Below are 26,871 nucleotides of genomic sequence, written 5' to 3' on the forward strand. Positions count from 1 at the left end.
TTTGCAAACCACCACTGCTCACCTTTTGCCTTGAAAACCCCAAGAGGTGGAACTTCATGGGGTCACTATTAGTTAGTTGTAAAGCAACAACACAGTTTACCCTTCCGTAAAGCTCTATTCAGTGATCTCAGTTTTAATTGCTGTTCTTATGTCCTTGTATTTTAGCTTTGATTTTAACGATATTGTGTCCTGAGGGGGGTGTTTTTAAATGTGATATATGTTTTTATGAACCATCCTTGTGGCCCTTGTAAAGAGCAGAAAGGCAGAATATAAATATTGTAAAACAAATATACTTCCTGCTCCTACCCTGTGTGTGTGGGGGGGGATGGTGTCCAAAAGTCCTTTAAGATCTTAAAAAATGCACCTGTTACCATTACTAGCTTGAAGACTTGTGAACCTTTTGCACAAATTTCTGGGAGAAAGAAAAAGAAGAAGGAGGAGGAGGATTTATACCCCACCCTTCACTTGGAGTCTCAGAGCAGTTTACAATCTCCTTCCCTTCCTCTCCCCACAACAGACACTGTGAGGTAGGTGGGGCTGAGAGAACTATGACTTATCTAAGGTAACCCAGCTGGCTTTACATGGAGGAGTGGGGAATCAAACCTGGTTCGCCAGATTAGAGTTTGCCACTTTTAACTTCTACACCACACTGCAGATTATAACAGCTTTTCATAACTGCAGTTATCATTTATGCTCACTACTGGTACAAGACAAAACAGCAGTTTGCTTTTTATCATTATAGGCTTAGATCCAATCATCTCTTTCCAACTTGCAGGAACACTTCTGCAGGTGGATGAAGTGAATGGACATTATTAGCAATCTCACCCTCTCATTGCAGAACTCCACTCACATAATGCAAGAACCCTGCAGAATCTGACCAGCGGTACATCTAGTCCAGCATATATTTTCACACAGCAGCCAAGGAGAGACAAAGAACAAGACAGAGGTCAAGGCTTTTCCTGATGCTGCCTCCTGGTACTGATACTCAGAAGTCTGCTGCCTCTGAAAGAAATTCCCTTTACTCACCATGGCAAGAAGTAACCAAGGTATCAAGCCTCCATTAATCTATCTAGTTCCATTTCAAAGCAATCTAAGCTTGTGGCTGTCAATAAGTCCGCTGGCAGTGAATACCTGAATTTAATTACCTGCTGAGTAAAGTACTACTCTTGCTGTCCTGAGCCTATTGCCTAAGAACTTCATTGGGTGTTGCCAAATTGTATTATGGGAGAGGCAGAAAAAGCTCTGCTTACTTTCTCTGTCCTTTGCATATTCATAATGTCATCTGTCTCTAGTGGGAGCAAGGCAGACACATAGAAGAACAAGAAGACTGCAGATTTATATCCTGCTCTTCTCTCTGAATCAGACTCAGAGCAGCTTACAATCTCCTATATCTTCTCCCCCCACAACAGACACCCTGTGACATGGGTGGGGCTGAGAGGGCTCTCACAGCAGTTGCCCTTTCAAGGACAACTCCTGCAAGAGCTATGGCTAGCCCAAGGCCATTCCAGCAGCTGTAAGTGGATGAGTGGGGAATCAAACCTGGTTCTCCCAGACAAGAGCCCACACACTTAACCACTACACGAAACAACTGTATAAGGAAGCAAAAAAGTACCAAATGCCTCAGATTTGAGGTGCTGGGTATGCCCCACACCACCACCCTTCATATTTTCCCTAGAGAGCACCCACCCAACCCAAAATAAATGGGAGATTCATAAGGTCCCAGAAGCATTCCTGGAAACAAGCTAAGCACTGCAGAACTTTGCTCTAATTCCTCTAGCCACAGCCTACATGACTTGTCTGAACATAATTCATTTTGTCCATGTGCACATTTATGTCGCCCTCTCCCACCACAGAATTTCTATGTCCAGATATAGTCTACAGGCTGAAGAGTTTGCCCATCCATTGCCCATTCAAATGGGGAAGCCCAGGATACTAGAAAACAGACTTAACTGTATGACCTTTTTGCCTTTTTCAGTTAATGTTTTAGGTCTTTTGTTAAATTTAAGTTGTAACACACCTGTATTTAAACAAATTGCTGACAAAAAGAGAGGAAGAATTTAGCCCATTAACCAGTGGCACGACAGAACCAAAGTCATGCTGTGGCATAGACCCAATGAAGTCTGGAAAGTGGAGCTAAGATTACACTGCCCAAGAATCAAAAAGCTGTAATTGCATAGGGAAAGGATAACCAGCCACACAAGAAAGCAATTGACTTGCATCCTAACCATATTTTCCACAAGCAGAAACCTTCACTATAGCAGAAGATGGAAGGCGGCATTTTCACTAAGTCCTACCTCCTACTGCAGACCCACCCCAGTTCACTCTCCCCTTACTGTTCCCACAAAGGAGGAAATACAGGAAAGTTTGCTTCCAGAAGTGTCACTGACTTTACTAGATAAGGTCTAAGCCATTGTGGTTAAAATCTGGCTTCGATACAAGGCAGTCTACATGTACAACCAGTCTGGCATCTCACAATCAAACACTGCAATAGTATTAGCTTAACACATTTTTCTATACCTGATAGTCAAGTATTTATAAATGCAATGCTTACACTGCAAGAATGCTCATCACAGTAAGCCACCTCTGTGATACATCAGCCAGCACTGTAAACTAGCAGCTGGGAACAACAAACAAAAAAAACTACTAGCAGCTCAAAACCAACTAAAGTTAACAAAGACTCTGATGCTAAGGCTTTCCTTCTCCAAGATCATGTGGAATAAAAGGCCATGGACAAAATGACTGCATTCATTTAGGTCTATGTGCTCCCTCCTCTGCCACCTCACGTGCCTTGTGTACAACCCTACTAGTATTAGTGAATCTGATACCAATTAACAAAGAGGTAACTTAAAAAAAAAGCAGGCTGTTAAAATGGAGAAGAGGCAGATCAGCACATTCATTTAGTGAGTTTCCAATGTCTCTGGTTAGCTAACTCCCCCATCATGAGAACTTACTGACAAGTTCTCTTACATCCTCTCATTTAATATCAGGCCTCCTCAGACAACACCTGCACATATCTTCCTGTTTCAAAAACTGCTGGATGTATCCACTTAAAATACCAAAACCAAGCTCTTTTTACAAGTATAATGATACAAACAATGGTTTGACACCTTAGATTTTAAAACTGTTGCAGTTGCGGCCCCTTCAGAACTGATTTCTGAGGGAAGCCCCAGTTTAGCTAGAAGACCTTGCAGTAAATGTAACCTTAATAAAACACTCAGCATTTTGTAGAACAATGAAATGCCACAGGAACTCTTTTCAAAGACAACAGGGGAGAAAAATCAGTAAAGATGTATTAAGGCTTAAATTACTAATCTTTCATATATTCAAGAGCACTGGCAATATTTAAAAACACATATTAAACATGTAAGGCAACCTTAAATCAGATTATTGGCCCATCTAAGCTAACTATTGTTCACTCTAGACCAGTGTTTTCCATTTGCAGGGTCATTAACCAGTACCAGACCACGGAAGCCTCACTACTGGGTCACAAGAAAAGCCAAAGTTAGCCCCGCCCCTAGCAAAGCATGACCTTTGCTCTGCTTCCTTCCTTCCCCCGTCTCTGTTGTGCAAATAAAAGCTAGCCTTGAAGACTGACACAGGCTGCAAAGCCTGAGCTCCGTTTGGCTTCCTTCCTTTCCCCGTCTCCATTGTGCAGAGAAAAGCTAGCCTTGAAGATTGACGCAGGCTGCAAAGCATGAGCTCCGTTTGGCTTCCTTCCTTCCCCCATCTCTCTGTTGTGCAGAGAAAAGCTAGCCTTGAAGACTGACATAGGCTGCAAAGTCTGAGCTCTGTTTGGCTTCCTTCCTTCCCCCATCTCTGTGTTGTGCAGAGAGGAGCTGGGCTGCCTCTCCTTCCTTCTCCCCCCCTCCCAGTGTTTGAGAGAAAAGCTGGCGTCCACTGGCGCTTTAGACCCATGAAGTGTTCAAAGTATGAGCTTTCCTGTGCCTTGCAGTGTTCTTTTGGGGAGATTTCCCCGGAAGGCCTGGGTGACAAAGAAGGGTGCGTATGTTTTTTTCATCCGGGAGGGGTGGGGAGTGAGCATTCCAGTAGCTTTTTTTTTTTTTTACCAAACAACCCCTGGGCAATATTGTTGCTGGCTGAGGTCATCTGATGGTGAGGAAGGCTTTTTTTTCTTTGCCCCCCCCCCTTCTTTCTTTCCCTGCAAGTGATGCTCTGTCTGTATTCTTAGGTGCTGGGAGGAGGGGGAAGCAACAGTGGGAGGGCTTCTAGTGCCCTGGCCCCACTGGTGGACATTCTGGAAGTGACATCACAGGAAAAGGTGGAGTTTTGGTTCAGGGGGTTGGGGGCCCTGTCACACCTCCGGGGCAGTGGGCTTCCTGTGACAAGCAGCAATTTTAAAGGTGAGTTGGTCCCATCCCTTCTCACCCCTTTTTTCCCATTTCTTTTATTTTCTTTCCGTTTCTCTCTCATTGTCTGTCTTTCTTTTTCCCTGTCTATTTGCTTTATTTCCTACTCTCACTTTTTTTTCTTTCATTCTTTCTGTCAATATTTCTTTCTCTGTTTGCTTTATTCCCACCTCTCTTTTTTCTTTCTTTCCTTCTTCTCTCTCCCTTTCATTTATTAATTTTTTCTCAGTCTTTTCCCCCTTTGTTTTATTTTCCACTTCCCCAGTCTTTCTTCCTTTCTGTCAGTCTTTCTATCAATAGTTCTTTTTCCCTGTTTGCCTTATTTCCCACCCCCACACTTCCTTCCTCCCTCCCTCTTTCTGTCAGTCAGTCTTTTTCTCTGTCTGTTTGCTTTATTTCTCTTTCTTTCTTTAAGCACTACACCAGGGGTAGCCAAACTGTGGCTCAGGAGCCACACGTGGCTCTTTCACATATATTGTGTGGCTCTTGGAACCCTCACTGCCCTGTCAGCCAATTTGGAGAAGGCATTTCTCTCTTTAAATCACTTCTTCAAGCCAGCCAGCAGCTTAGAAAATGCATTTAAAATTAAAGTTGCTTTCTTTCCACCTCTTTCATTCCTCCCTCTGCTCTCAAACATCTGACGTTCATGCCTTGTGGCTCTTGAACATCTGACATTTATTCTATGTGGCTCTTAAGTTTAAGCAAGTTTGGCCACCCCTGCACTACACCATACTGGCTCTTGTGATCGAGTAGTGTGTTGGAATTTGGTTTTTTTTTTCCTGGGATGGCTATCAGTGTTCCCTCTAAGCTGAGTTAAACTAAATCTTGGGGGAAAGCCGACAGGAGGTGGAATGCCTCTGGTTCGGGAGGACTCGTCTCAAAGAGATGAAGGGTTGGCTTCTATTTTTCTACCGGGTAATGGATCAGAGTTGTCCACTGTGATGGTGACAAACAGTATGGACTGTCTGCCAGAGTCTCGAGGCGGCAGGAGGAAGGTGGCGGGCCTAGCTTGCCTGGGAAATTATAAATGTTTGTATGCAAATGCTAGAAGTGTCCGAAGTAAAATTGGTGAATTGGAATGTTTAGTGTTGGGAGAAAACATAGACATTGTGGGAATTTCAGAAACTTGGTGGAATGAGGAGAATCAGTGGGACACGGTGATTCCTGCATATAAGTTATATCGGAAGGATAGGGAGGGAAGGGTTGGAGGTGGGGTGGCTCTGTATGTCAGAGAGGATATACAGTCCAGTAAGACTGAGGTCAGAGAATTAGATTCCCTTTTAGAAATGCTTTGGGTTGAAATAGAGGGCCCAAAAGGAAATTTAACTATGGGAGTTTGTTATCGCCCACCAAATCAAAAGAGAGAGGATGATTATAATATGATGGAAGGATTAAAGATAGCGGCTAAATGTAAAAACTGTGTCGTAATAGGTGATTTTAACTACCCGCAGATTGATTGGGTCAATATGTCTTCTGGTCGAGAGAAAGAGATTGAGTTTCTTGATGCTCTCAATGACTGTGCTATGGAGCAGATGGTCTCAGAACCTACCAAGGGTGGGGCGATCCTGGATCTGGTCCTAAGTAATGCCCAAGACTTAGTGAGAGATGTAAAAGTGATTGCGCCGCTTGGGAGCAGTGACCATAATGTTATTGATTTCACCGTTTGTATAAATAGGGAGTTGCCCAAAAAGACCGCCACAACCACATTTAACTTTAAAAGGGGTAAATTCTCTGAGATGAGGAGGCATGTGAGGAGGAAACTGAAAGGAAAGGTTAATACGGTCAAAACCCTTGGGGAAGCTTGGAGACTATTTCAAACTATAATCCTAGAAGCTCAGATAAAATACATACAACAAGTTAGGAAAGGCACAAACAGGTATAAGAAGAGGCCAGCATGGTTAACAAACAAAGTAATGGAAGCTGTAAAAGGTAAGAAGGACTCCTTTAAGCGGTGGAAAACCAGTCCAAGTGAGATTAATAAAAGGGAACACAGGCAGTGGCAAATCAAATGAAAGACTGTGATCAGGCAGGCAAAAAGGGACTATGAGGAGCATATTGCAAAAAAAATAAAGACCAACAATAAAAATTTCTTCAAATATATTAGAAGTAGGAAACCAGCCAGGGAAGCAGTGGGGCCCTTGGATGACCATGGGGTAAAAGGATTACTGAAGGAGGATGGGGAAATGGCTGAGAAGCTGAATGCATTTTTTGCCTCTGTCTTCACCGTGGAAGATGAGAAGTGTTTGCCCGCCCCAGAACCACTAATATTGGAAGGGGTGTTGAAAGACCTGAGTCAGATTGAGGTGACAAAAGAGGAGGTCCTACAACTAATAGACAAATTAAAAACTAATAAGTCACCGGGTCCGGATGGCATACATCCGAGAGTTCTGAAAGAACTCAAAGTTGAACTTGTGGATCTTCTAACAAAAATCTGAAATCTTTCATTGAAAGCTGCCTCTGTTCCTGAGGACTGGAAGGAAGCAAATGTCACCCCCATCTTTAAAAAGGGTTCCAGAGGAGATCCGGGAAATTACACGCCAGTCAGTCTGACTTCAATACCGGGAAAGTTGGTAGAAACCATTATCAAGGACAGAATGGGTAGGCACATTGATGAACACGGGTTATTGAGGAAAACTCAGCATGGGTTCTGTAGGGGAAGATCTTGCCTCACTAACCTGTTACATTTCTTTGAGGGGGTGAACAAACATGTGGACAAAGGAGACCCGATAGATGTTGTTTACCTTGACTTCCAGAAAGCTTTTGATAAAGTTCCTCATCAAAGGCTCCTTAGAAAGCTTGAGAGTCATGGAGTAAAAGGACAGGTCCTCTTGTGGATCAAAAACTGGCTGAGTAATAGGAAGCAGAGAGTCAGTATAAATGGGCAGTCTTCGCAGTGGAGGACGGTAAGCAGTGGGGTGCCGCAGGGCTCGGTACTGGGTCCCATGCTCTTTAACTTGTTCATAAATGATTTAGAGTTGGGAGTGAGCAGTGAAGTGGCCAAATTTGCGGATGACGCTAAATTGCTCAGGGTGGTGAGAACCAGAGAGGATTGTGAGGCACTCCAAAGGGATCTGTTGAGGCTGGGTGAGTGGGCGTCAACGTGGCAGATGCGGTTCAATGTGGCCATGTGCAAAGTAATGCACATTGGGGCCAAGAATCCCAGCTACAAATACAAATTGATGGGGTGTGAACTGGCAGAGACTGACCATGAGAGAGATCTTGGGGTCGTGGTAGATAATTCACTGAAAATGTCAAGACAGTGTGTGTTTGCAATAAAAAAGGCCAACGCCATGCTGGGAATTATTAGGAAGGGAATTGAAAACAAATCAGCCAGTATCATAATGCCCCTGTATAAATCGATGGTGCGGTCTCATTTGGAGTACTGTGTGCAGTTCTGGTCGCCGCACCTCAAAAAGGATATTATAGCATTGGAGAAAGTTCAGAAAAGGGCAACTAGAATGATTAAAGGGCTGGAGCACTTTCCCTATGAAGAAAGGTTGAAACGCTTAGGGCTCTTTAGCTTGGAGAAACGTCGACTGAGGGGTGACATGATAGAGGTTTACAAGATAATGCATGGGTTGGAGAAAGTAGAGAAAGAAGTACTTTTCTCCCTTTCTCACAATACAAGAACTCATGTGCATTCGATGAAATTGCTGAGCAGACAGGTTAAAACGGATAAAAGGAAGTACTTCTTCACCCAAAGGGTGATTAACATGTGGAATTCACTGCCACAGGAGGTGGTGGCGGCCACAAGCATGGCCACCTTCAAGAGGGGGTTAGATAAAAATATGGAGCAGAGGTCCATCAGTGGCTATTAGCCACAGTGTGTGTGTGTGTGTGTGTATGTATATATATGTGTGTGTGTGTGTGTGTGTGTGTGTGTGTGTGTATATATATATATATATATATATATATATATTTGGCCGCTGTGTGACACAGAATGTTGGACTGGATGGGCCATTGGCCTGATCTAACATGGCTTCTCTTGTGTTCTTAGTGTGAGCTAGCTCACAGATTTTTAGCTTCCAGCTCACACATTTTTGTTTTAGCTCAGTGAGGATGATCCCAGAGCACAATAATTTATGCAGTAGCTCACAAGTTTAATGCCAGTAGCTCACAACTTTAATACCAGTAGCTCAAAAAGTAGAATTTTTGCTCATATGACTCTGCAGCTTAGAGGGAACATTGATGGCTATATATATGGCTATATATTTGTGGACTTTTTCCAATGCTAGAATATCTTTTTTGAGGTGTGGTGACCAGAATTGTTACCACACCTCAAAAAAGATATTCTAGCGCTTCTGATGATGTCAGAGGTTTGGCCTAGTATGCAAATGATTGTGATGTCAGAGGTGTGGCCTCACATACTAATGAGTTCCTGCTAGGCTTTTTCTACAAAAAAGGCCTGACACTAACAATTATGAACAACTTGGAAGGAAGCAAACAATATCAACATTCCTGAATAGCCTCACATGGTCTGAAACATGGAAGCGCCTAGTAGCATTTATAATATACTGCAACTGGCGCAACACTTGAGCATACCTTTCACCACCTTTTAAAACAACTGTTACCTATCTTGGCTTGCACCCTTTCCAGTAAGATGGAAATAAAAGAAATGGGTATAGGGAGGGAACTGTAGTCAGAAGTTGAGCAGCTACCAAAGCTACAAGAGGCAGACGTGAACACTGTTTCAGCACGTCTGCTCCAACAACATATGAAGGACATGGATCAACTTCATAGTAAGTGCTAAACTCTCCCCAAGTTGTGATTCTCCTCTCTGAAATTCTCACCTCCCCCCCCAACACACACACAGCTTTTCTTTCTTGGACAAGCACAGATGCTTTAAGTTAAATTGGCTTAGAGAAGAGCACTGGGAGAGCAAGAGGGAAGAAGAAAAGAGGCTTTGGAAAGTTAGCAGCGGGTTCAGTTTCCCCACCACCTCCCCTTTGGCCCTAAAAATAAAAACAAGATGCTCACCCCTATTTTGTACATACTGGGCCAGAGGTTTAAACAAGTGTGTCTGCCAGTTACATGCAGTTTGAACCTGATAACATCAACAGCCCACAGGCAACCCTGATCATGACAGTTAAGCCAGTGTGACAAAAAGTTTTTTAAATCCATTCTATGTAAGATACTGATGCATCCATTGCCTTTAGCTAACGAAGACACTGATGTATTTTGAGTACACCCATAACAAGCTGAAAGAAGCTGTGAATAAGAATCATATATGAATTTGAGACCAGAAACCCAGCAAGAGACAGACATTTATGAATGCACTGCTGTGTTCAACCCAAAATTCCAAGCAATACAGGTTCCCAAACAAAACTCTTAAAGGACAAGGACAGACACTCACAGCAGATGCTAAAAATGAAACTAAGACTCAGTCCATGTTCCACCACTCAGTTCACAAGGGAAGAAAAGCCAGAGGACAAAGCAGGTCATCCATAAGGCCCGGCCCCTGTTCAATCAAAGTTTCCACCAAAGGTTTGCTCTCTAATTCCAGTGCTGCTCGTCTTGCTTCTGCATTATGATTTGACAGGAACTGGGGACAGCAGTAATGTGCTATTTTTACTGTAATCTATTTTGAATTAAAACCTACTGTCAAACAAAGATTTTAAGAGTCAGTATCAGTGCTACAATTCAATTTCTTGAAGTCTCCAAGTTGCTAGTTTTCCTTCCAGATAGGTCATGCTAAACACACCCACTTCCCTCAGTTATGTGCCAAGAGAGAATATAAGCACTGGATTGCACTAACACTCAAGAAGTTGCCCTGGCATCAAAACTGGATTAACCAGTAGGCAAAATTCTAACCAACTCACCCCCTAGAAGCATTTTAAGTTGTGCAACATAAAATGGTTTACCTATCATCAGCAGTCTGACTGCTGATTTCATACATGTACAGTCTACATAAACTCCACCCTTAACTTCGTGCCAGAAAATGAGCATTACATGCATGCAATCATCAGCAGAGAGATGTAACTGTGTGGAACACTGCAAATAAGGAGCAAATTATGAAATAGGTTTGACTTCAGTAGTTTCTTTGGCTCCTATCAACTTGTTTTAAATTGCTCATTTATGGAACTTCAACAGATAGGGGCATCAGCTGCTGTCACCACACCTGGCCAGAGTTGAAGAACTGTTACATACTGCAATACTTAGTATGGTGGCTGGCAACCTAACCAACCAGTTAAGACAGTCTGGGAATTTAGAACTGGTTAATGCAGCAACCTGAGCTAGCTCCAGGTATACATAAGCCTTTTGATGGTTGTAACAGTTATGGACTCTGACCACATCCATAGTCATAAAGTGTCATTCCAGCCCTTTCAGGTACAACAAGGAAGTCGCTGCTACTTCCCTTCACTGCAAGTAATGGCAGGCACAGGCCCTTGAGATCCCAACTGTTACAGACAGTCGCAAGCTTCTGTATATGCAGTCAGAGGCTCTTGCATGAGCCAGCAGGCCCCCATTATCTCAACATGTTTAATATCACAATCAAAATAAAAACTTTTAGAAACAGACAGAAATATGTTTGCTTATGAAAGTTGAAAAAAAAATACCATTAATTAACCTCCCAGAACATAAAAGAAGGTGATAATATGAAGCTTAGCTAGAAGCAGAATTACTGTCTTAACCTAGGCAGAAAGCACAATATTGTCTCTTCTGAACAGCAAAGCTGAACTGCTTTTGAGGTTTTCATGGTAAAGACTGGCAATTGAAGCCAAGGAAGGAGTCAGTAAGGCTAAGAGGCAGGATATCTAGGAAATGTTATAATAGAACCTGCCATTTAACTACTACCCTGGGTGGTAACTGCAACACACATTACTCTGTCTTCTAGTGTGACAGATTTTCAAAAGCTATGACACAATGGTCACAGCTGGGCAGATGGAACTAGGATGGTATCGCCATGGCTCAACCCAGGCACCTAGATGTGCAAGAAACCCATCCCCACCATAAACACATGCCAGGGAGCAAAAGACATACTAATTTCCGCAACAGCAAACAAAGCCTAAGATACACTGCCAATAAATACTAAAATGACAGAAATATTTAATATTTGATAGAAATATCAAACTCTGCAAACCAAAATGGGCAAAAAAGGGGCTGAAAGGCCATCAAGGCAGATGAAAGGTCTCATTAAATCCTGACCAAAGATAAATTCATTTGCTGATCCTTATCTGTAAGGAACATCAGCAAAAAGAAACACCCATTTTCTCCACTTGTAATCAATGACCATATTTCACACTTACTAGCCCTTTTAAAAAGCCATTTGCATTCCTGGTTATTCAAAGAGACACAAATACCACAGAGGTTTAGAGCTATTATAAATTTGCTGCAGTACCATAGCTAAACTATATTTACCAAAGCTCTATTCACCTTTAAATAAGTGCTTAAGGAAAAAAGTATAGTGCAATTCCTACTTATCACCTTCCTAAAGTTATGATATCCATTGACAGTTACAAGACAAATTCACCCTAATGCAGACATTGCCCTTTGTGCCCTATATGAAAATATCCATACAACAAAGTTTAATACTATTTGCACAATGATATATCATTTAAAACTTTGGCCTGCCCCAAGTTTAGAATGATCCCAGGATATTTGACATAGCTTCATCAAACATTTCTGAAGTCTGCAGATAGAATTGGAAATGTATTAAATAAGAATATGTTATCTTCCAGGTGTTACATATAGTTAAGTTTTCAGAAATAAGATGAACATGCTCATAAGACTAGTTTGACATGACCTACAGTTCTGATGATACAATCTGACAGGGGAAACCTTAATGTACAGATTTTAAAAAGCAGGACAGATTCAGTATAAATTTTTTAAAAGCATGCAAATTAAGACAAGCATCTCATATACAGTATGACAATTCTGCAATTTTCATTCTAATGTACAAAACTGGTTCATATACACCATTTCAACAAAAAAGTATCAGTTGCTGGCTATAATATGTGAAAAAAAACATACACTGTAAATACCAAGCATGAGCATTAAATGAGGCCAACATTTTTGCATATGCATTAGTACTTATTTCTACTCTGCTTTTCAGCCATTCTGCCCCAATGCAACTCACAACACCAAAGGGAGGACAAGCCAGAAATTCCTAATACTGAATTATACCCAGTTTACAAAACCAGTCAACTAAAATCTGTTCACAGAAAAATCAAGTAAACATAGGCAGATGTCCTATGGATTTGAAACAGACTATTCATTTATAGTTTTTGCTACATATGAAGCGTTAACGAACCTTAGCAAGCCCTAACGTTTGCTGTAGGAAAATATTTGTGATTTGGGAAACTTCAGCATCTGCTTTGCTCATCCCTCACCACACCCCATACACACACACACTTAAACAGTACTGTGAAATACTAAGTTTCCATACATTAGCAGTTTGGAGAGGTTTCAACATTTCATGTAAGTAAGAAACGAAAGTGTACTTGTAGTGTGCAGTATTCACTGCACATTTATTAAAGCGTTCCAGAAGCAGCTGTGGACATGAGATATATTTATGCATATTTTCCCCTGTTCAGATTGACCTTTGCCAGCATCATCCAGTGCCCCTCCCCTTTTCCAAGGCGATGCAAGTTATTTTTTCCTCCTTTTACCGAGTTCTCAATGAGGCCTCTTCTACATTCTGAAAGCAAGCAAAGCAAAGCCCATGCTGGGTGTCTGTCTCCTGGAGAAGATTGCATCTTTTATTTATCGCCCCTTGGCTTTATTTTCACAGTGAATTCCTAGCTTAAATGTAATCAGCCAAGAAACCCTCCCTATGTGCACTCCTGTCATTCCTCATCCCCTGCAAGTGGAGTCAAGCAGAGGCAAAAAAAAAAAGCCCTTGGCAATGCCAGCCAAACCAGAAAGAGGTTCAGTTCTGGTGGTGCCACCGCTAAACAGAGAGATGCCTCAATCTCTGCTAGAGGGGCAGACCCAGAAGTCTAGAGGAATGTTAATTAGAACTTAGAAGACTGCCCAGAGCTAAATCATTTGCAGGCAGAAGGGAAAGGCACCATTACGGAGCACATGAAGTCTGTCTCACAGTCCAACAATTCTGCACAAACCAGAGCTGGCTTTGACTTTTATTTAAAGATGGAGAAACACACTCTCTTCCCTACAGACGGTACTCTGGTATGGACACACTAAAACCTCACCAGTGAGAATCACCCACATCTTTATAAATTGAGTGATACTAGCCACAGGAAAGTGGAGATCTTGTGAATAAGTAGAGAGTTATGGGGCTTAGTTTAGTGGGTTCCAACCCACTTTAAGGCCTCTCATATGTGGTCAAATGCTGGGGGGCAGCTGGGCAGAACCACAGGGTCTATTTAAAGTTTCACAGTGGAGCAAGCTGGGTTAAGTCTGAGAAGCAAGCAAAATCGAGTTGTGCAGTTTTAAAACCACCAGCCCTCCTTCCCCTTTGTAAGATCCTTGCTATTTCGCAGGCAGTGAAAAGCAATGAAAGAGCTTCTTTTGTTCATTCCCCCCTTTTCAAGGAGCAACAGAAAACTGAAAAGGACACAAACAAACATGAAAATGAGAAAGTGCCAGGGCCTCCTTCCAAGGGGGGGGGGGGGGAAGCCTGAAGGCCACTGGAGATGGGCAGATGAACACAAACCACTGGAAACACTGCCACAACAAAAGATCCAGCTTCACAGTGAGCCTCACACTAACCAGGAAGTTTTCTAACAGAAATTACCACCCATCCGCCTATTTCCAGAAACAGAGACTTACTCCCAGAAAAAGAGAAAGCCAGACACACAGAAAGCCTCACATCCTCTCCCCCACCCTCTTTATTGAGAAAAGTAACCCCTCTGGAGAGAAGGAAAAAGGGGAACTACCCACCAGAGCCCTTTAGTTTAAACCAAGAAGTTGGGGGGGGGGGGGGAGGAGAGCCTTCTCTGCCAGAAAAAATAAAAACCAGCATTCACAGATGAAGAGAACGTGAATTCAGAAAGAAGAGCAGCACTTCTCCTATTTTAGGGGAGGGAGGGGGGATTAAAACCGGCTACCTCTGAAAGCTATTTGGCAGCATCCTAGCCGTCTCTGCCTTCCTGCACAGCAGTCCCCCTGGGCAGCACCCTCCCCCCTCTCCTCAGACAAGCCGCCTTTCAGCCCCAGTCCCATCAGTAACCTGACAGCTTTATGACCCAATGACCTACCCCCAGTGCCACCAACAGCAAAAACCCAGAAGGGCAAGAGCGACTGAGAAAGCGAAAGAGACAGACAGGCAGGCAGGAGCGCCCAAGGAGTCTTTACAAAGCCAATGGCGGATTTCATTGCCTCCTCAAGTACTGCTGTCCTAGAAATGTCTTTGTTTGGAGACTCCAGCCTCTCCTCGCAAACCCAAGCAATAAGGAGGCATTCCTGCCTCCCCCTTCCCCTGGGGGCTCCTTCTGCTGATTCACTTCCATTCACACTATCTGGTGCTGGGAAAGGGGGGGCAGTAAGAGAAGAAGGAACAATCAAAACACTGTGGAGAAGAATATTTGGATAACATCGAGGGAGCAGAACAGAAAAGGGAGGAAGATGTGGGGCAGGAGAGGACCAGCTACTGGCGCAAGATAATAACGCTCAGGAGCAGGTTAAGCGGTGGAGGGGGAGAGAACTGGGCTTAAAACGAGTAGAAGGAAATAGGACGTCGTGTGCGTGTTTTGTCTGGATGCGAGACAGAAAGGATTAGGTGGGGGAGCTTAATGGCAGGAGATTTAAAGGCGGGAGGAAGGGCTGGCTGTGGTGAGTGCGTGCGGGGCAAAGAGCTGCTTGGATGGTCCGGATTCTTGGAATACTAGAGGGGAGCGGGCGGCGCTAAAAAAACACAAATAAAATGAGACCGGGGAACGCATACAGAGGCTGCACCGGTGGACGAAGCGAGAGGGGAAATTAACGTGTGTCCCCCACCCACCCCGGGGCAAGTCTGGAGAATGCGAGAGAAGGGACCGCGAATGCACCCAGCCGCTGGGGGAGGGAGAGAGCAGAAGGCTCCCGGGTCTGCCGTCTCTCCCTCCCCCTCCTCGCACCCCACCCTCCCTCCCTTCCCCTCCCCGGCCGAGTGACTCACCGACTTGCAGGACGTTGTCGACGCAGCCGCCGTCGAGCAGAGCGATCCCCCTGCGGAAAGGCAGGCGGTTCTCGTCGGCCGTGGCGTCCGCTGCCCCGCCGCTGCCCCCGCCGCCTCCGGCCGCGGCGTTGTTGTTGGTGCCGCTGTTGCTGGAGGCGACGGCCGAGGTGGTGCCGGTGCCGGTGGCCCCGACGGCGCTAGATCCCCCGCCGGGAGCGGCAGCGGCGGCTCCCGAGGAGTTGGTGGCGGCGGCGGCGGCGTCTTCCGCGGCGGCGCCAGTGTTGAAGGAGGAGTACATGCAGATCTCCCTCTCGCTGCGGGGGAAGGACCAGTAGACGATGCGGCGCTGGACGGGCTCCGGGATGCGCTCGAACCGCTCCTCCACCCGCTGGAACGGCCACTTCTCCGCCACGCGCCGCGCCGCGATGTCCAGCAGCGACTCCGGGCTCTGCGTCTTGCCCAGCGGCAGCACCCCCAGCGCGGCATAGGCGGCGGCGAGGGCGGGCGAGAAGGCGATCGCCGCCGAGGAGGAGGCGGCGGCGGCGGCGCCGGAGGAGGAGGGTCCCGCCACGCACAGCGCCCCGCCGCCACCGCCCAGGCCTCCTTCGCCGCCACCAATCGCCCGCTGGCCTGGCCGGCACCCGGCGCCGTAGCCGGGTCTGCAGCAGAGGCGCTTGGCGGGGAGAGGGAGCTGACCGCGCTCCGCCATGATCGCGCCGCTTCTAAGCAGACAGCGGAAGTGGCTGTACTCTATAAACGGCACCAGGAAGCCAGCGAGAGGCTGCCGGAGATTAGGCTCCGCCTCCTTCTTCCATATATGGGTAGGTGGGCGGATACCAACCGCCTAGCGCACAGAAGGAGGGGAGCAAACGGGCAGGGATATGCAAAAACAGGAGGGAGAAAGAGGCCACAAACATAAATAGAACGGGCCCCGAGGCCGTGTGCTCAGCGCGTCAGTGGTGACGGTACGGAGACAGGGAGGGGGGAAGTGGAGTCGGAGGCCTGCATTGAACGGCTCAGCCTTCGGGGAGGGGGTGGGGCAATCCACACCCACCCGCTGATTTCCTTGTCTGTCTGTCTGTCTCCTTCTTCCCTCACGCCCCCTCCTTCTCCTCCCTCCCAAGGGTATCTTACGTACACACGCCGGAGCCCTCCCCCAGACGCGCCTCACGCGTGCTGCTCGTGGTGGGAAAAGGGGGTGGGGCCCGGCCGGCTCCCTTTTGTGGCACCATATAGGGAAATGGAATGCGGGGGCGGGGCGCGGCCTCTCCAGCCGGCCGTTCCGCTCTCTCTCGCGCTGGTGGGGCGGGGAGGAATCAACCACAAGAAAGCTCGGCAAAAAACGTCAGGCTCACGAGGCAGGGAAAATACGGTACAAGCCAGCCAGCCGACTAACTGCCGCTCCCGCGCCTGGAGCTTGAGAGAAGCGGCCCGCGCGGGAAGCGGGCGAGGAAAGCGCGCGGCGCCCGTTAGAAAGCAGCCTCCGGAGGACAAGGAGGCGGAAGGCGGCCGGAGCGGCCTCCTCCTGGGCCAGTTTTTTGGAGCGGCTCTGAGGAGAACCGAAGCGGCTCCCAAAGGTGGGTCAGTGTCCCGGGAGCGAGGACGGCTCAGGCTGGAAGGAGGTTCTTTGAGGGGTGTCTGTGCCGGGAAAAGGGGAGTGGGTATGATTCGCTTTTGTGTCGAAGTAGGGGAGGGAAAGAAACTTCTGGCAGTGAGTGGCTCCTTGGGTCGGCCACTTCTGCCGGTCCGACCTACCTCGCCTGGCTGGTTTCCGGGAAGAAGAACTTTTGCTTTAAATAACGAGGCAGTCTCTCGCCGTTCACGCTGCCGAGATGGAAAGAGTCGCCCGCCGGCCGGCGGGCTTGGGAATCGGAAATAGATGCAGAGTTAGTCCCTGTCCTCAGCTTGCATCTTTCAGTGCAGATGCATATGCATTAAAATACTGGCAAAAAGAAATCTTGCTGCAGCAATGCGATCGCATGCCGTTTGTTTCCCCTTCCCCGCGCGATGAAATCCTGCACGCGCAATGGGTAGAGGGCGAAGTTGGCAGGACTGTCATTAGGGTTGCCAGGTCCAATTCAAGAAATATCTGGGGACTTTGGGGGTGGAGCCAGGAGACTTTGGGGGTGGAGCCAGGAGACATTAGGGGTGGAGCCAAGATCAAGGCTGTGACAAGCATAATTGAACTCCAAAGGGAGTTCTGGCCATCACATATAAAAGGGACTGCACACCTTTTCAATGCCTTCCTTCCACAGGAAATAATGAAGGATAGCGGTACCTTCTTTTGGGGCTCATAGAATTGGACCCCCTGGTCCAATCGTTTTGAAACTTGGGGGTATTTTGGGGAGAGGCCCTGGATGCTATGCTGAAAATTAGGTTCATCTACTGTACCTCAAAAAACAGCCCCCCCCAGCCCCAGATCAATTACCCATTATTTCCTAAGGAAATAAGTCTCCATAGGGAATAACAGAGTTCCCAGCAGGCTTATCCCTCCTCCCACCCTGCTTTCTAATGACCCTGAAGCGGGGGAGGGCCTCCAAACCGGGGGATCCCCTGCCCGCACCTGGGGATTGGCAACCCTCGCTGTGATTCTTGGCACAGTCGGCCGCGAATCGTCAGGCGAGCGCTCTTCGGCACACGGAGGATTAGTCAAGCCCTCGACTCTAGTGGGAGTTCGTGAACACGGGCTGGGAGAGAGAAATTATTCCTGGAATGGCCGGGAGAAGAACTGGGGCACCTTTGAAGGCCTTCCTTAACTAGGGACCTCTTCGTCTGGTGCATGTAATGTTATCCTCGCTTGACGGACGCAGCTACAAGGACATACGGCCGGAAATGTAAACAGTGGGGGCAAGAGGTGACAAATGCCTGTGACATTTCTTGCAAAGCTTCAGTTGTTTGCAGGATCAACACAATCGCCGATGGCCACAGCCACTGAATTGGGCGATAACTCAAATTAGCATAGCAAAGCCAGGCAGATTAACACCTGTAACTGGCCAGAAAATAACGGGACTGAACTTGAATAACTTTGAATGGGCTATCAGAGATGCAGAAGTGCTGGCAAAATGGCAGGAGTTCCCTTTCATGCCAGGCATAATTCCTATTTAAACCGACCCATCAATCAACTCTTCCCATGTTCTGCCAAACCTCATCTTGCCACTTATTTTCATGGCTTTTGATAAGTTTAAAACCTGGTTGAATTGTTTTCATTCAGTGGTCTGTCACTGCCAGTATGCCTTATTGTTACTACTGAGATATATTTTGTCACCTGTCCTGTTATCCAAGGACTGTTTTTCATCTCAGTAGAAATTGATAGTAATCCCCTTTTTTCTTGTTTTTTCTCTTTGAAATATTATTTTAGAAATGGATAAATATGGGGTTACGGTTAAGTTCCTGAAAATCTTGCTCCCAGGAGAAAAGAGAGAAATAGTCATATAGCTGCAATCAGAATAGTTTTGGAAAGTGATAGTAAAAAGTTTATTACCATTTTTCTTCACTTTTTAAACACTTAACTTGGTCATTCAACTCAAATTATGGCTCAGTTTTTGGCAGTGTTCCTTCCTTTATCAAACTTGGTAGTGAATAGGAAGGGAATCACAGATTTTACAGTCACATATATATACACTGAAGGACTGCAAAGATAAGAGTTAAGTAAATGGGAGAAAAAGCTATGATATGGGATCAATGGGTTTGTAGTCTTGCTGATAGCATATCAGTTGCCTGACCCATTTGAGATTGTTTTGTGGAATCTCCTTACTTGATCTTTGGACCTTATCTTTGGAATACCTGCTTTGACCTTGGGCTGATTTCTACCTTGTATTTGGATTGTGTTATCTGACTCTGGACTTTGATGTTGGACTGTGACCTGAGAACCCCTGCTTTGAGACCCTCCAGTTACTGGGATTTGTCTTCCACCAGGTGGCCAGTCCCTCCCCGGTCCCTCCCTCCACCAGGTGGCCATCTACCACTCCTTAGCAGTGTGGGAGGCAGTGGCATGAGCCCCACAATTGGTGCCTCTCCTCACCAGCCTCTGAGGTAGCAATGCTGCGTGCAAGGGAGGGGCAGGTGGTGGCATGGCAGAAGAGGAGCAACCACTTCTCTGACTTTCCTAACCAGCCTCTGAGGTAGTGAGACTCTGTTCTCTCTAAGCTGAGTTAGTGTGAGTTAGCTCACAGATTTTTAGCCTCCAGCTCACAGATTTTTGTCTTAGCTCAGGAAAAATAGCCCCATAACAAGCTAATTTATGCAATAGCTCACAACTTTAATGCCAGTCGCTCACAAAATAAAATTTTTGCTCGCAAGACCATGGCTTAGAGGGAACATTGGTACGACTGTGGCTCTGCATGAGAAAGCAGTGGCAGCATGAGCCCTGCCATTGCTGCCTGTCCTCACTAGCCTCCAAGGGGTGATGCTGCATACAGGAGAGGAGGAGCTGGTGGTGATGCAGAGGGGGAGGAAGAAACACCACCTGCCTTATCTCCAGAAGAGCAACCCAAGTTGCAGGATGTGCCCTTTCCTCCCACTGTCATATCCAAAGTGTCTCCCATGTCACAGCTACATGATGGGGGGGGGGGGGGGGATAGCGCTGGTGCTAGGATCCGAGGAAGTGATGGGGGGAGAGAGTGAATGAAAGACTGAGGGAGAGACAAAGTGAAAAAGAAGTGACAGTAGGTATAGTGCAGAAGAGACAAGAGAAGAGTAACAATATATGTGGAGGGAGGGAAAAGAAAAGACATTGCCTTTGTACATTACCTAAAGCCCTGCAGTAGCAGGTATTGGGTGATTCATAAATATAAATAATAATAAAAATAAGGGAGGGGTGGAGGTAAAGGAGAGGAAATAAAGGCAGGAGGAATGGGGTGGCCACTCCTGCATGTTCTTTGCAGGTCCCTGCTTGTAAAGTTTCTATTAAGTTGCAAACTGATACATTTGAATTGTTTTTTCAACCAGTTAACATGGACACAAGTTCAAGAACTATGTATTTATTTTTTATCCTACCTTTTACCCTAATGGGAACTCAAAGCAGCTTACATCATTCTCTCCTCCATTTTATCCTTGCACCAACCCTGAGAGGTAGGTTAGACTGAGAGTGTGTGATTGGTCCAGTGTCTCCCAGCAAACTTCCATGGTATGAGTGGGGGTTCAAACCTGGATTTCCCGTATCCTAGTCCAGCACTTTAACCACTACTCCATACTGGCTCTGGAAAATTAGTAACAATTTTCATCAGTCTGTGCTAGAGATTGCAAGGCTGAATGCTCCCCTGCTGCTATTAAAAATAAATCCAAAACCTAGCTCACAAAGCTTGCAGGCTACAGTGGCACAGGCTATGAAAAGTTAACCCACTACATTCTGTTGACTTGTATAAACTGACCCTAAGTTTTTAGAGGCAAGTTCTCCTCAATTCTAGTTTCCAAAAAGCAAGAAACCAGGATACACGCTTGCTCGGAACTGTATCTTGTGATTTTAATGGGGTGTACTGTCTGTGATTACTTTACTGTAAAGGAAAGATGCTGCACATGCATCAAGAAACTTTGAATATGCCTCTTGTTCCCAATTCAGAAGCTGAGATGTTGTATATACTGAGCCATGTCCGTTTGCATACCTTCTGCAATGAATGGCATCTAATGGGGTCTCCACAATGTCAACGCTTCTAGCGTGCTGTTGGCTAGCTCTCTTGATGTCATAACTCTGTATTTCTACACCTGTAGAAAGTCCTGTTTTTTAAGCTGCAAGATGCAGTCCTGATTTCTGCTCTGGATGGCTTTCCCCATTCAACCCCCGAAACAGTGACTGCAGGGATCATACAGCTATGTCACAGGTATTTGACTAAGAAATTCCTTGTGCTACAGCAGGAATATCAGCTCATTGCAGGGTACTTTGTCTGTTCCTGTTTTTGGTACTTTGTCTGTTCCTGTTTCCTGCTACCTGTGCAGTGTACATTTAGACTCCTGTTCAAACAGATGTGTGATTATTCCAGTAAATGTTTGAGGTTGTGAGAGTTACTATGAGATGTTTGGTCTCTTGGATTTGTGCAAAATGTGAGGTGAGAGTACTTAGAGCCAAACTATGTAAAATATTATGTTTTATTAAGATTAAAATATATAATATTATAAAAATACCAATTTATAGTATTATAAAATATTGTATCATTGCAAAAGCAGAGATAGGACAATTAACAAATCAGATACCTTATAGTAATAATAATGAACCAGAAACAATAAGAAAACCCATTTTGACCTGGAACCATGGTGGTGGGTAAGAGGAGGTCCAGCTAAACCTCTTCCCTGCATTTCTCCATTTTAAATTAACTGGAAATGCTGCATACTCTTGTAGAGGAAAACAACTATGTATATGTGTTCGATCTATGAGAGCCAGTCTGCTGTAGTGGTTAAAAGCGTCAGACTCTAATCTGGAGAACCTGGTTCGATTCCCTGCCCCTCCACATGAAGCCTGCTGGATGATCTTAGGCCAATCACAGTTCTTTCAGAACTCTCTCAGTCCCACTTACCTCACAAGGTGACTGTTATGGGGACAGGAAGGAAGGGCAACTGTAAGCCGCTTTGAGACTTCTTAGGGTAGAGAAAAGTGGGGTGTAAAAACCAACTCTTCTTCTATGAGAGTTCATGCAAATCAATGGGGGCTTCTCTTGAGCTCTAGGATGCTGGGTTTGTTCAATGAAACTGGGCTAGTGGAAGAGCTTCCAGGCATTTTTCAGAGGCAAACCATATGTTCCTTAAGGTTTTGCTTTTAGGACAGAGGCTAAAGTTTAGGAACTGATAATCTGGACGGGACTAAAGTTTGCTGGGGTTTAAGGCATTCAATAGTAAGTGTGCTGTGCTGGAAACTTCTTCAGCTAGTCTGCTGGACAAATAAATGCCTGAGTTCATCAGCCCGGTGTCTCCCCTTTAACAGGCATGCTTTGGCCATTCTGCTTGCCTTTGCCTTGATCCTATTTATTTATTTGTTTTTAATTTATTCAGCGTTTTCCACTGAGCCTCAAGGCACATTACACAGAATAAGTAAATACAATCAACATGATAGAACATTCAGTACATAGTGCAATAGGATTTGACTTGTAGAAGTCTGGAACCAACTAGAGATCTGGAATCGGAAGTGAAGCCAAACATAAGTTATTAACAAAACACACTCAGTTATGCAAAAATTACAGAGCAGGAACATACTTTCATCAACAGACAGTACAAAGTTTACCCAGTGGTATAGTATACAATCCCTAACATTTAACTCCAAGCTTCTTTCCTGAACTGTTTGTTACAGTTTAACCTGCTGTCCTTCAGAGATTACCACAATGGATGCTTTGCTGGTCCTACCTTCTTTTCTGGGGTCCTCTTACACTTTCTGTAGATGACTGGGGAAGGCAATGGCAAACCACCCCGTAAAAAGTCTGTCATGAAAACGTTGTGAGAACCACATCACCCCAGAGTTGGAAACGACTGGTGCTGGCACAGGGGACCTTTCCTTTCCTTACACTTTCACTCTCTGCCCTCCTCAGTTTATGGGGAATTCTAGATGCATATGACTGTCTTGTGAACAACACTTGCTCAATATCATGTACCAACATAGGCTTGAAAGAACATGAGTAATTGATCGAACTCTTCATTAAGCAGTCTGGAAAGGCATTCATCTTTCATCTCCAGGCAGAGTCAGGTTGCTCAGAAGTATTTGCAAGTGTCAGTGAGCTGGCTCTGTCAATAGTTAGGAACTGGAAACTTTAACACTTGGCCTGATGGAGAGCCCCATGAAAGTGATATGCTTGAATACCTTTCACCAACAGAAGCTAAAGCAGATAAAATATCACTTAGACTGTTTTGCCTTTCCTGGTTGCTGGAAACAACTGATCACTCACACACACATGCACAGAGTAGTTTAGATAACTAAACAGACTCTTGTCTGCCAGAGCTGATATCACATTGTATCAGAACCTGCAGCATTTGCCTTTCTCCTTGCCAAAGGTAAACACCAGCACTCTTGGTTTTCTGATACCATTTGTTTCCCATTCTGTATTACACTTCTATTAGGATATGTGTGGTAAAATGTTGCTTGTTTCTGCTTTTTCAAATTCTTTCCTGTCAGTCTGGCTCAAAGCACAGAATCTCCACAGGAAGGGGATAAAAGAATGCTCAGCAGGAAAAAAATATTTGATAAATGATAAATAAAGATAAAAGCCTACATTGGGCCTTACAAGAGTTTCCTTCTACCATTCCAATTTTGAGGATGCAAGCATATTTAAATCCTTCCCAGATAATGATTTTGGCAGCATCCACAGTGCCTCAAATTGTGTACTGTATCCTATCATTATAATGGACATGCAGTAAATATAAATGGTGAGGTTGCTGTAACTGCTACAGTTCCTTGGTTCAAGGAAAGGAATTTCTTCTTGCCCTGTCCCAATCTACAGGTTATTAATAATGAATAGCCAGATAGCCTTCTGTGCTTTTTGAGAGTAAGCCCTTTCTGATGTTCTATTTCTTCTTAAGCCCTTCAACAGGCTTGCCTTTTCTTTTTTTACTTCTGTGAGTAGGCATTGGAATAAACATGAAATGAGGTTTTATTAGCTTGCAGGTTGAACTCCAAAATAAACATGTTTGTATGCCAATATACATTGTCTGTCTGTGTTAATGGTGTGTTATCTTCATCTGTGCTGACGTCAATGAACAGAGTTCTTTCCCATCAATATATTGTGTGTAATATTGATAAATTATAAATAATGAAATGTAAGAACACCTATTTCACTCCACTAATAAGGATATCAAGCCTGTTATTTCTTTATTAATTATACATTTGGCACTTTGATAACATTTCTGATTTTTTAAACAAACAAGCCCTGAAATATGTATTTTAAAATTTTTGATTCAGAGGTGTAGATCGAAAAGACCTTAGTAAGATTACTTTTGTTGGCTGGTAAGGGGTTACAGTGGAATCCTGAGCAGAGTTACACCCTTTTAAACCCACTGACTTTAATAGATTTAGAGCAGTGTAACTCTGTTTAGGATTGCACTTCCGATCATTCAAAGGGAAGCAAAAGTGAGTGCATGTTGTTTGTACAACAGGGAGAAATCAATTTTAACAGATCTAGTGAGGAGAGATATGAGGAGAAAACGTCAGAGACTGTCCACTTCTGTTACAGTTATGTACATTAGTCCCAAGTAGGAATGGACACGAAATGTGAAAATGGTGGTTTGTTTTGTGGTTCATTGGTTTGCCCAAATCAGTGGTTCAGATTGGTTTGTGTTTTTTATTTTCTGAAAGAATTATGGCTCATCTGGTTCGGGAGAGCTAGAAAGCTCTGATGCTTCATGAATGTGCCCGGCATGATGATGTCACCTAGAAGTGATGCTGTTGCACCGGGTAGTTCTGTGTGACATCATCACGCCAGGCACGTTGTGGTGTGTGAGGAGGATCTTCCTTTGATAATGACACAGACGAACCACCCGAAAAACAAGCCACTTCATTTTGTGAGTCATGCATAGCGCAAGAACCCAAACCAATTTGGACTGAACCATGAATCAGCTATTTTAGCCATGAATCATGATTCGTGCCTTGATTTGTGCCCATCCCAAGAAATGAGTGCAGGGCATGTGATCCAAAATCTTGTTGGAGCTGGGCCTGATCGCTGCCTGGATGGGATTTGGAGGACGGTAAGCAGTGGGGTGCCGCAGGGCTCGGTACTGGGTCCCATGCTCTTTAACTTGTTCATAAATGATTTAGAGTTGGGAGTGAGCAGTGAAGTGGCCAGGTTTGCGGATGACACTAAATTGTTCAGGGTGGTGAGAACCAGAGAGGATTGTGAGGAACTACAAAGGGATCTGTTGAGGCTGGGTGAGTGGGCGTCAACGTGGCAGATGCAGTTCAATGTGGCCAAGTGCAAAGTAATGCACATTGGGGCCAAGAATCCCAGCTACAAATACAAGTTGATGGGGTGTGAACTGGCAGAGACTGACCAAGAGAGAGATCTTGGGGTCGTGGTAGATAACTCACTGAAAATGTCAAGACAGTGTGCGTTTGCAATAAAAAAGGCCAACGCCATGCTGGGAATTATTAGGAAGGGAATTGAAAACAAATCAGCCAGTATCATAATGCCCCTGTATAAATCGATGGTGCGGTCTCATTTGGAGTACTGTGTGCAGTTCTGGTCGCCGCACCTCAAAAAGGATATTATAGCATTGGAGAAAGTCCAGAGAAGGGCAACTAGAATGATTAAAGGGGTGGAGCACTTTCCCTATGAAGAAAGGTTGAAATGCTTGGGACTCTTTAGCTTGGAGAAACGTCGACTGCGGGTTGGAGAAAGTAGAGAAAGAAGTACTTTTCTCCCTTTCTCACAATATAAGAACTCGTGGGCATTCGATGAAATTGCTGAGCAGACAGGTTAAAACGGATAAAAGGAAGTACTTCTTCACCCAAAGGGTGATTAACATGTGGAATTCACTGCCACAGGAGGTGGTGGCAGCCACAAGTATAGCCACCTTCAAGAAGGGTTTAGATAAAAATATGGAGCACAGGTCCATCAGTGGCTATTAGCCACAGTGTATGTGTGTATATAAAAATTTTTGCCACTGTGTGACACAGAGTGTTGGACTTGATGGGCCGTTGGCCTGATCCAACATGGCTTCTCTTATGTTCTTATTTCTTCTCAGAATCCCTGTCTAAGCTGCCTTCAGTTCCTGTTAATAAACCTAAATTTGACTACTTTGTTTTGAAAATTCTTAATTTGGCTATTCCATTTGAAAAATCTGCAGAATCCTGGTTGATTTATACTTTAGAAATCATTTTTAGGCAGAATAATGAGAATTAAATCATCCCTTCTTGTATTGTTACATTACGAAACAGAAATTCAAATTTCTCCTCTTAGAAATTCAGATTTCTCCTTTATGTGTGTCTTTGTCCAAATGCAAAAGGAGTGTAGATTGTGTTCAATCAATCTTTGCAGCCCATCTCTGAGTCTGGTCCTTTACCTTTTTTTAAAAAAAAAAACAACCCCATTGCACATGCTCAGCATACCACTGACAGCGAGCTTTCAGTACTCAGGAATAACTGACTCAGTACTTCCTCTCACAAAGGAGCCTTCCAAGAACTTTGTTCTTAGGAGTGGCTGCCTTTTTTAATTACCTTTTGCACTTTATCTTCCCCTTTTGTATACATTCTCCTATATGCCTTTCATTGTAAGGGTTAGTGATTTATTCTTTTCATCTCAGAAGTATCAGAAGGTTATTTCTAGACTTCCTGTTCTTAGATGTGCTGCACATGTGGTTGGTTATAGATACTCATGCTCTGTTTTGGGATCAAATATAGCATTTCGTGCTGAGGGCTTAGGGCAGTGGGGGGGAGGGGGAAGCAAACCATACAGTTCAACTTCTGACTGTATAGGCCTATTGTGATAGTGCTTTGATATAAATGCAAATTGAAGCCTCTCAGTTCAGTAAGTATCTCAG

General features: G+C 44.8%; 1 protein-coding gene across 2 annotated transcripts in view; it reads right to left on the bottom strand.

Moving 5' to 3' along the window:
* ZSWIM6 (zinc finger SWIM-type containing 6) overlaps window positions 1-16,143 on the bottom strand; it is a 123,098-nt gene extending 106,955 nt beyond the window's left edge. For both annotated transcript variants that reach the window (XM_060235933.1, XM_060235932.1), the window contains exon 1: window positions 15,427-16,143. In XM_060235933.1, coding sequence (XP_060091916.1) covers window positions 15,427-16,135 — 709 coding nt within the window. In that variant the 5' untranslated portion in view covers window positions 16,136-16,143. The remainder of the gene's footprint in view (window positions 1-15,426) is intronic.
* Between the last annotated feature and the right edge of the window lie 10,728 nt (window positions 16,144-26,871).

Source organism: Heteronotia binoei, chromosome 4 (assembly GCF_032191835.1).
Source record: "Heteronotia binoei isolate CCM8104 ecotype False Entrance Well chromosome 4, APGP_CSIRO_Hbin_v1, whole genome shotgun sequence".
In the NCBI taxonomy this organism is placed as follows: Eukaryota; Metazoa; Chordata; class Lepidosauria; order Squamata; family Gekkonidae; genus Heteronotia; species Heteronotia binoei.